Here is a 10807-nt window from a genome sequence, read left to right as displayed (position 1 = left end):
CACCTGGGCCTGACCTGGTTTGAAGATCAGAAAATACTTCCCTGAGGGTCTGATATTTAAACCTAGACCTGGAGAATGAGCAACCAAGCTGAGACATGTTCAGGGAAGGGCATTCCCGGCAGAGGGAACCCTGGGGCTAAAATGAGCTGGAAGGCTGGGGTGGCTGGAACACAGGGAAGGATGGGGAAGAGAGGCCTGAACTGAACAGAGAGACACCAGGGCCAGACCGTGCAGGGGTTCAAAAACCATGCTGAAGGAAGATGGAGAGCCTTCTCATTATTCCCAGAGAAAGGGAAGTCATTTGAAGGCTACTAGGGGAATGACTGGCTCTTGATTTGCATTTTATAAAAGCATTTTGACAGCACTGTGGCAAAGTGCAAATAAGAAATGTGGCCTAGACTGAGTGGTGACAGTGGGGATGGAGAAGGGAACGGATTTAGAAGGTAGGTTAGATATCAAGGACGAACTTGGCTTGAGCTCCTGGGTGGCTGATAGGCCATTTACTGAGGTGGGAAAGCTTGGAAGGGGAATCCTAAATTTAGCTTGGGTTTGCAATGAGGAAGCTCTGTCGACAGTTTATGTGACTCTCCCAAGGCCACTCAACAAGTTTGTGGCAGAACTGGGCCTAGGACCCCAGTCACCAAAAACAGCAGAGCTGGGATTTGAACTCACATAGCCCAACTCCAAGGCCTCTACCCTTACCTACTGTGCCATACCACCTCCTAATAAACAGTAACAAAATTATGGCTCTAACATTATGCTATTAGTAGTGCCAGTAATGGGGTTGCCTTCAGGCATCATGGTCTGTGTGAGCGGCACCCTCTGGAGTCAGGACTCGGCACCTGAGGTACCAGCCTACTGTCTGCTCCACCCCCACCCCGCTATGTTTTGTCTACAAAGGCAGTAATGACCAGGCAGGCAGCTGGAGGGATCTGGGTAGTCCTGGGGGGCCTGGCTCCTCCACAGTCCCCGTCTCCTGCTGTGTGCCTTCTTCTTGCTAGTCGTAATTTTATCTTTGGGCAGAGAACTCAGTTTTAACAATCAACAAGGCATTTTATTCTCAGATTTCCAGGCATCTGGTGAGCATTAAGGGCCTCTCTCAACAAGATTTGATTTTATTATTTCCCTCTCAGATGTGCCAGCATGGACGGTAGCTTGTCTCTGTGGGACATCCTGAAGGCCACCACAAATAGCCATCACATTCCATCGTCCTCACTTTTTGTTTCACTAAGATCCCTTAAACTGGGCTTCCCTGGTGGCGCAGTGGTTAAGAATCCGCCTGCCAGTGCAGGGGACACGGGTTCGAGCCCTGGTCCGTGAAGATCCCACATGCCGCGGAGCAACTAAGCCTGTGCACCTCAACTACTGAACCTACGCTCTAGAGCCCTTGAGCCACAACTACTGGGCCCGTGTACCACAACTACTGAAGCCCGCACGCCTAGAGCCCGTGCTCCGCAACAAGAGAAGCCACCGCAATGAGAAGCCCGCGCACCGCAACTAAGAGTAGCCCCTGCTCGCCGCAACTAGAGAAAGCCTGTGCGCAGCAATGAAGACCCAAAGCAGCCAAAAATAAATAAATAAATTTATTTTTTTAAAAAAAAGGTCCCTAAAACTACCTCAGTGGGCCTATGGTTGAGGGTCCCCAAAAACAACAGGCATTTTAACCAAACATTTTACTACCAATTTCCCAACTAGGGAAGGGGGAGTCCTGACCTATTATATGCCCCATGTGGACTCTGCCAGCCAATTCCACACATCAGGGCCTGTGACTTACAACACCCCATATTCTGCATTGTTCTGGGTACTCTTGGTTGCCAGTGACAGAAACTTAATTCAGTAACAAAAAAGGAACTAATTGGTTTCCATAATTGGGCTGTAATAAGGTCAAGTGTAGCTGGATCTAGGGTCAAAGGCTCTCATGGAGACCTCTTTCCCTTCCTAGCTCTCATATGTGTTTGCCTCAGCTTGGCTTTATTCTAAGATGGGTTTTTGCCACTTGACAGCAACATGATCATTAGATGGTCCTTAATCCCAGAGAAAGACAGATCCTTTCTATCCCATTATCCACATAGCAAATCTCTGGAGGTCTCTGATTGGCCCTGCTCAGGTCACATAACCAGCCTCTCCGTTCAGTCCCTATAAACAATGGAATGGGAGATGTGGCACCATGATTGACAAGGTCTCCCTCCTTACACGGAAGGCTGGTGGGATCTCAGAGCTTTTGCACCTATGGTCCTCCCCTTTGCCTGGAATTCTCTCCCCCAAAATCTGTATGACTGTTTCCTTTTCATTGTTAAGATCTTGGTTTAAGTGTCACGTCCTCAAAGAAACCTGCCCTGACACCCAATTTAAAGTCATTCCCCCGTCACTCTGTGTTAGTCAGGATTCAAGTGTCGTAATTATAACAAAAGCCAAAATAACGGTAACTTAAGACGGAAATACGTTTCTCTCTAAGTAGTCCAGGCTATGTCAGCTATACGGTGTGGTGGGTCATGGCCCCTGCCTCGTTCTGTCATCCTTAACACATCTCGGCTTCTATCTCGTGATCATAGATGGTGGGTCCAGTTCCCACCATCAGGTCCTCTTTTCAGTTAGCAGAAAGAGGAGAAGGGCAAATGGAGGGCATGACGCTTCCTTAAAAGGGCCCAACCTGAAAGTTGTACACACCATTCTGCCCTTGTCTGAACTTAGTCACATGGTCACACCTAGTTGTGTAAGGGAGGCTGGAAAACAGAGCCTGGTGGAGCAGCCCTGCGCTCAGCTAAAACTCAGGGGTTCCATTACTAAGGAAGATGGAGAGAATGGATATGCGGGCAAATGGCCGTTCCCACCACATGGAGTTTCTTGTAATCATGGAAACAGTGCTCAGACTATCAAAGTAAAGAGGTCCTTAGAGACCATCTAAGTAATGGTCTAATTCTATAATTAGACCATCACTCTAATTCTATAGATGAGAGACAGACTCAGAAAGGGGACTTGTCCAAATTCACACAAGTCAGTGGCAGACCAAGGCTGGATTCAGGTCTCCTAACTCCAAGCCCAGTGCTCAAAAGTTGGGGAGGGATTGCAAGGGGTAGAGGTGAGGGATTGCTTTTAGAGGGACTTTCTCCTTTTATGTGTTACCTTAGCTTGAAGTGCATTTTTATATTCATGTATTATATCATGTGTTATTCATGTGTTATTCATGTAAATTAAGTCAAAACTTGGCCAATACACATGAAAAGGTGTTATCTTCACTAGTCAATGGAGAAATTAAAATTAAAACCGTAATGAGATACCACCATACATCCATCAGAATGCCTAAAATTTAAAAAATAATAGACAATGCGAATTTTTTTTTAATTAATTTATTTTTGGCTGCATTGGGTCTTCGTTGCTGTGCGCGGAAGTTGTGGCAAGCGGGGGCTACTCTGTGGTGCGCGGGCTTCTCATTGCGGTGGCTTCTCTTGTTGCAGAGCACGGGCTCTGGGCGCGTGGGCTTCAGTAGTTGTGGTGCAGGGGCTTAGTTGCTCCGCGGCACGTGGGATCTTCCTGGACCAGGGCTCGAATCCGTGTCCCCTACATTGGCAGGCAGATTCTTAACCACTGCGCCACCAGGGAAGCCCAACAATGCCAATTTTTGAGACTGTGGAGCAAGTGGAATCTCACACGACTGGTACACCACTTCAGAAAACTTGCCCCATCTACTGAAACTGGACATACGCATACGTATAGCCTAGTGATTCCACATCTAGGGATTTACCCAACAGAAATGTGTACACATGTGACCAAAAGATGTGTTCAAGACTGTCCATAGCAACATTTTCTAATATTTGTAATAACCAAAAACTGGAGATAACCCAGATGTCCATCAACAATAAAATGTGGGGTATTCAGGGCTTCCCTGGTGGCGCAGTGGTTGAGAATCCGCCTGCAAATGCAGGGGACATGGGTTCGAGCCCTGGTCTGGGAAGATCCCACATGCCGCAGAGCAACTGGGCCCGTGAGCCACAACTACTGAGCCTGCGCGTCTGGAGCCTGTGCTCCGCAACAAGAGAGGCCGCGATAGTGAGAGGCCCGTGCACCGTGATGAAGAGTGGCCCCCCACTTGCCGCAACTAGAGAAAGCCCTCGCACAGAAACGAAGACCCAACACAGCCATAAATAAACAAACAAATAAATAAATAAATAAATAAAATTTAAAAAAAAAAAAAAAATGTGGGGTATTCATATAATGGGATATCACAGGAAGGAGAATGAATGACCTGTAACTACTCATAGCAACATGGATGAATCTTACAACTAAAATTTTGAACAAAGGAAGCAAGACAAAAGAGTGCATGCTGTATTATTCCATTTAGATACAGTTCAAAGACAAGTATAACCATGCATTTAGAAGTTAGGGTAGTGGTTCCCCTTCATGGGAGTAAGTGACTTGGAGAGGACAGGGACACCAGGGTTCTGGAGATGTTCTTTTTCTTGGTCTTGGTGCTGATTGCATAGGTATGTTCACTTTGTAAAAATTCAAGGACATATACACTTCTTTGCACTTTTCTCTATGTATATTTTAATAAAAGTTAAAAAATAAGTAAATGAAATTTGATTTTTTTTTTTTTGGCCACACCACGCAGCTTGCAGGATCTTCCCTGACCAGGGATTGAAGCCGCACCCTTGGCAAGCATGGAGTCCCAACCACTGGACCACCAGGGAATTCCCTAAATGAAATTTTAAAGAGAGAGAGATGTATGTCTGGTGGGCCCAGCCTGGGTTTACTTAGTGCTTTTGGGTGAGAATCTCAAGGAAAAAGCCCTCATGTAAGAAGCTTGGTTTCTCAAAGAGAAATAACCTAAGCCAGCAGCCAGTATTGTGACATGCCAGGTCTCTCCAGGAGCAATCACCAGGCCAGAGCCCACACAGGGTAGATCAAAGGATGAAACCCTCTAGGAATTTCTGTCATCTGCCTTAGGAAGGAAACTATACCCAGGAAGTGGACCCATTTTTGAACTGATGAATCAAAAAGAAGCTTGTTTCAAAATAGCAGGACCTGTCATTGGCTTTCCTGTGACATGCAAGGCTCCCTTTTCTCTGCTGAAAAAGTTACTCAGAAAAAGAGAAAGGCCTGGAGTCAGGCTCTCCCTTGCCAGCCAAGGTCTGTGACTCTGAACTTTGTATTTCCTCACAGGCCTGAGCCCAGTGAGGGTGAGGCAGTTCTGAACAAAATGAACAGACCAGCCTTGGCATATAGGAGGATGTTTTGTTTTTATTAAAAAAAAAGGGGGGGGGGGTGGAGGGAAGAAAGAAAGAAAATTGCATGCATATTTGTGTGCTCCTAGAAAAATGTCTGATAGCATAACAACCAAAACTGCAGCAATCCCTGGGAAGTGGTTGGGAAATAGGGAGGCCATTGCCCTTGCTCAGCTGTACTTGTCCTTAAGCTTCACCTGGCTGCCATTCAGATCTTTTGCTCCTCCCCTAACTGGTTCATCCAAAGAGATTCCCCCCGGGCTTCCCTGGTGGCGCAGTGGTTGAGAATCTGCCTGCCAATGCAGGGGACATGGGTTCGAGCCCTGGTCTGGGAAGATCCCACATGCCGCGGAGCAACTGGGCCCGTGAGCCACAATTACTGAGTCTGCGCGTCTGGAGCCTGTACTCCGCAACAAGAGAGGCCGCGATAGTGAGAGGCCCGCACACCGCCATGAAGAGTGGCCCCCGCTCTCCGCAACTAGAGAAAGCCCTCGCACAGAAACGAAGACCCAACACAGCCATAAATAAATAAAAATAAATAAATTTAAAAAACAAAACAAAACAAAACACAGAGGCCCCCCATCACTGCTCATGAAACCATTGTTTTCTACCTCCATAGCTCTTACCACTTCTGAAATCTTGATTTTTGTCTGCCATGCCATGTTGCATGAAGGCAGGAACCCCGTCTTATTTCTTACTATATCCTCCGTGAAGAACAGGGTCAGGCACAGAGTAGATGTTCAATAAGCAGTTAGTGAATGAATGAGGTTGGGCTTTTGCTTTTCACTTTGTACACTTTGTATTTTCAAACGTTTTTGAGATGAACACGACAACCTTTTTTTCATCAAAAGAAAAAAAAAAATCAGCAGGTTACTGCAGAGGACCTCTACCCTCAGTCTACCCTCAGCAAATTGTCTTGGGTTAAGACAGGTTTCCACCTGAAAGCATTTCCCTCCTAGTACCGACTGGGGACTCAGACCAGAGAGGGGCAGCGCCTTGCCCAAGTTTACCCAACACTCAGCAAGCCAGACCGGGACCCAAATCCCCCCCTCCTAAATCAGGCTGGGTACCTCCGGGGAGGGGGGGGGCGGTGTCCGGATCCTTGGGAGGAGGAGTGGGTCTTACGAAGGGGCAGAGAGGGTCACGGAAGGGACGGGGAGGGCAGAGGAGCACGGTAATGGGGGACTAGAGCTCCGGGTTGAGGAAGGTGAAGCTGCAGAGGGCGCGAGCGGACAGGACAGAAAGGAGAAGTGGAAGGGGCGGGGCGGGGCGAGGCGGAGGGGGTGGGGCGGGGCGGGGCGAGGCGAGGCAAGGCGAAGCGGAGGAGGCGGGGCGAGGCGGAGAAGGCAGGCGGAGGGCTGGGATACAGGAAAAGAGGGGCGCCGCCGAGCTTCTGCGCTCTTTCCCGAGCAGGCGTGCGGCTGCGGCTTCCTTGACCGGCTTCCCCGCGAGGCAGGTGGGTCGTGTGCCCCGGGGACTGGCGCGGGAGGTTCCGCTGCATACCGCAGGGGTAGAGATGTCGCTCTAGCAGCAGGCTACCTGGACTTTGGCGCCACCGAGCCCTGGAGGTGGGGAGGGAGGGTGAGCAATTCCGGCCTGCAGCCAGAGGCCCCAGCTTCGGCTTCCAGAAGTGGAAAACGCTGTGGGCCCTTTGTTCTAGTCTTAGCTATGCCAGTGGCTCCCTGCGTGACTCTGGACGAGTTCCCGCCCCTCTCTGGGCCTCCATCTACCTATCTGCAAAGTGAGAGGGTCTTTGGACGGGTCTCCCTAAGTTCCAGACTGACTGAAATTCATTTCCTTGACAAACTTCCTCTAGGGCTTGTCCCCAGATTCACCAGCCAAGTCCGTCCCTCGGCAACAACTTGGCAGCACTCTGAACTCTGGCCCCTCAGGTTTTAGCTGAACAGGTTGGGTGTCTGGAATCAGTTCTGTCTGGGGCAAGAAGCTGCATCCAGCCTCTAGACTTTAGGCTGAGGAATTTGTTTTCTGTGCACTGGGTCAGTAATCCTTCACTGGCTCTCCACCCAGGCAGGCGTCATCATCTGGGGCTGAGAGAGGCTTTAAGACAGGTAGGAACAGGCTGCTCTGTCCTGCCTTTTGTCCTGGGCTGTACAGGTTCACTAAAATCAGATTTTTTTTTTTTTTTTTTAATTTATATCCAAGTACGTCTAAGCAGTGGAAGGGAGTACTGGCCAGAGAATGTGGAGGTTTGGGTTCTAGTCCTGGCTGTGCCTCTGGCTGGCTGTGACCTTAGGCAAATATCTGCCCCTCTCTGGCTCAGTCTTTCCCGGCTGAACAGTCCAGGGGTGGGTCAGATGGTCTGCAAGGACTCTGCCGTCTTTCACATTCCGAACAATAGTAATAGCAGTCATAATAATTGTTTCCTTAGCTGACCTACGAGGCCCTGCCTGAGCTGGCCCCTATCTACCCAAAGCACCAGACTCCTTGCCCTGCCTCAGGGCCTTTGCACTTGCTGTTTCCAGTGCCAGGAATATTTAATCACCTCCATTTCCTGAATAGGCTTTCTCAGATCTCCACTGAAACGTCACTTGCTTAGGAAGTTCCCCGACAACAAAGACTAAATCGGGTTTCTGGATTGATATCCTCATGGTACATGCTGTCTTCGTTATGCTTAAGTATTCATGTAGTTCTTTGTCCAATAGCTGTATCCCCTGTTCTTTAATGCCTGTGCATACCATGAGGCCTAGAAATCTGTCCCTTTCCCAACATCTAGCACATAATAGGTGGAATGAACAGATCATCTTTTAGTCCAACAGTCTTATGAGGTTGAGTCACTGTGCTCTTCTTACACCTGAAGAGACTGGGCTTCAGAGAGTGACACTCTTAGGGTCACACAGTGAGTTGGCAGTGTCAGAATTTGAACCCAGTCTGTCTCGGACTCCGAGGCCTGAACTTCCACCTCACTTGCCCTCACACTCCAGGATCTTCTGCTGTGAAGACATTACCTAAGTGCCAGCAGATCTGACCCACGAAGCCTGGAAAGAGAAGACCATCAGGTTGTTCGGTGCGGTGCCGTCCAGCTCGACCTCCCCTAGAGGCCCCCGGACCTGAGGCAGAGGTGCGAGTGGGGTGGCCTGGCCCCGCTCCTGCAGACCCATGGCGCGCCGGCTCCAGTTACAACTGCTGACGTGGGACGTGAAGGACACGCTGCTCAGGCTCCGCCACCCCGTGGGGGAGGAATATGCCGCCAAGGCCCGGGCCCACGGGCTGGAGGTGGAGGCCACGGCCCTGGGACAGGCCTTCGGGCGGGCGTACAGGGCTCAGAGCCACAGCTTCCCCAGCTATGGCCTGAGCCACGGCCTCACCTCCCGCCAGTGGTGGCTGGATGTGGTCCTGCAGACCTTCCACCAGGCAGGCGTTCGGGATGCCCAGGCTGTGGCCCCCATCGCTGACCAGCTGTACGAGGACTTCAGCAGTTCCCGCACCTGGCAGGTGTTGGAGGGAGCTGAGGCCACCCTGAGGGGGTGCCGAAAACGAGGTCTGAGGCTGGCAGTGGTCTCCAACTTTGACCGACGACTGGAGGACATCCTGGCGGGTGTTGGTCTGCAGGAACACTTCGACTTTGTGCTGACCTCCGAGACTGCCGGCTGGCCCAAGCCCGATCCCCGCATTTTCCATGAGGCCTTGCGCCTTGCTCAAGTGGAACCGGCGGTGGCAGCCCATATTGGGGACAGTTACCAATGTGATTACAAGGGAGCACGGGCTGTAGGTATGCACAGCTTCCTGGTGGCTGGCCCCGAGCCTTTGGACCCTGCGGTCAAGGATTCTGTACCCCAAGAACACATCCTCCCCTCACTGTCCCATCTCCTGCCTGCCCTTGACTGCCTGGAGGGCTCACCCCCAGGGCTTTGAGTCTGGCGAGGGAAGCAGTCGGGCCCAACAAACACTGGAGACAGGGAGCCCCTTCCTTCCCTGAGATCTGGCCTTCACCCCTCCCCCTGCAGCCTCCATAATGCATTCCGACTATAAAGCAGTGAATGCGGGGCATTCAACCCTGCCCCACTAACCAGCTCCTGGTCTCTGAGATGGTTCATTCCTCACACCTGCGTCCATTTTCTACCACAAGTCCCCCTCACCTCCAACAAGATTCATGAGGGCCCAACTAGCTTCAAAACCAACACTTTCAAACTTTCTTTTTAGCAGCAGGGCCTTTCGTCATGGGAGAGCTTATGTGGAACCCCAACATGCAAAACAGGAAAAATGAGAAACTGCTAGGGTTGAAGCAGAGGTCCTGGGACCCTTCATTCAGGCCCTGAAGCCTCTGCAACTCTTTCCCCTGAGAAGCCTGAGATCAGAGGAGCTTAGTACCTGCGGGTACTGGAGTTCTCATTTAGGCGTGTCTGACTCCGAAGCCCATTGGCTTGACTGCGAGGTTACAAGTAGAATGGGATCCATGTCACACAAGACATAATGCAGTGGAGATCCAGGGAGAATAGAGAAGGTGTCCTAAGGATGGCGGTCTTGAAGGGCACCCCAGTCATAGGAATAGCTTGGGGGTGGGAAAGCACAGGGAACAGGGGCTGGAGCATGAGGTGGCAGGAGTGCAGGGAATACAGGGGGAATCACTGGAGATTGAAGAAGTAGGTTGGGCTTTTAAAATTCCGTGTCTCAGGCTTCCCTGGTGGTGCAGTGGTTGAGAATCTGCCTGCCAATGCAGGGGACACGGGTTCGAGCCCTGGTCTGGGAAGATCCCACATGCCGCGGAGCAAATGGGCCCGTGAGCCACAACTACTGAGCCTGCGCGTCTGGAGCCTGTGCTCCGCAACAAGAGGCCGCGACAGTGAGAGGCCCGCACACCGCGATGAAGAGTGGCCCCCGCTCACCGCAACTAGAGAAAGCCCTCGCACAGAAACGAAGACCGAACACACCCAAAAATAAATAAATAAATAAATAAATAAATAAAGTTACATCTGTTTAAAAAAAAAATTCAGTGTCTCTTCCTGCCTTTCCCCCTTCACACACCTCTCTACTTCATATTTACTGGACACCTGTGCCTTGCCCAGTACCAGGCACAGGGGGTACCACAGGTAAAAAGCACACAAACAGGCATACACAGTGTATGTTCTGGTGCCAATAGGCAGGGAGGGCTCTGGAGTGGACCCTGAGCTGGGGGTGGCCGGTAGATGGGCAGAGGGATAAGAGGGTCATTCCTGGCAGTGGGCCCACAAACTGTGGACTGAAGACTGCTGTGGGGAGTTAGACTGGTGGTTGGGGGAGCATGGCCTGGGGGCCTTTGGGTGCCAAGTAGAAGAAATTGGCTTTGACCCAGGTTTGAGCAGAGACTGTGCCCAGGCAAAGGCAGGGAAGCTCTTCTCAGACTTGGCCAAACCTCTTGTGGGTCTGTCTTCCCTGGGCTTGGTGCTGAGGCTGGGTGACCCAACATTAATTCCCAACTGTCAGGCAGTGAGGAGATGGGTCATGAGCTGTGGTTTCAGAGCTACAAGGGCCTCAGAAGTCACGTCAACTGAAAAAGTTGATTTGATCCACCCAGTGCTTCAAGTAAATTATTGAGCAAACTGAGGAGTGGGGAGGGCTCTGGCCCCCATCTTTGAGCCCAAGAGCCT

General features: G+C 50.8%; 1 protein-coding gene across 1 annotated transcript; it reads left to right on the top strand.

Annotated features, from left to right (window-relative positions):
* Positions 1-6564: 6564 nt before the first annotated feature.
* Positions 6565-10163, top strand: HDHD3 (haloacid dehalogenase like hydrolase domain containing 3). The gene is made up of 2 exons (XM_059926548.1): positions 6565-6678; positions 8165-10163. The coding sequence occupies exon 2, from the start codon at positions 8340-8342 to the stop codon at positions 9093-9095; it is 756 nt and encodes a 251-aa protein (XP_059782531.1). The 5' UTR covers positions 6565-6678; positions 8165-8339; the 3' UTR covers positions 9096-10163.
* The last annotated feature ends 644 nt before the right edge of the window (positions 10164-10807 follow it).

Source organism: Balaenoptera ricei, chromosome 6 (assembly GCF_028023285.1).
Source record: "Balaenoptera ricei isolate mBalRic1 chromosome 6, mBalRic1.hap2, whole genome shotgun sequence".
Taxonomy (NCBI): domain Eukaryota; kingdom Metazoa; phylum Chordata; class Mammalia; order Artiodactyla; family Balaenopteridae; genus Balaenoptera; species Balaenoptera ricei.
Note: the sequence above shows the minus strand (reverse complement) of the source record. Positions and strands in the feature narration are given on the sequence as shown.

Excerpts from the sequence above, each read along its gene's own strand:
- HDHD3 (XM_059926548.1), top strand. The coding sequence starts at position 8,340 with ATGGCGCGCCGGCTCCAGTTACAACTGCTGACGTGGGACGTGAAGGAC.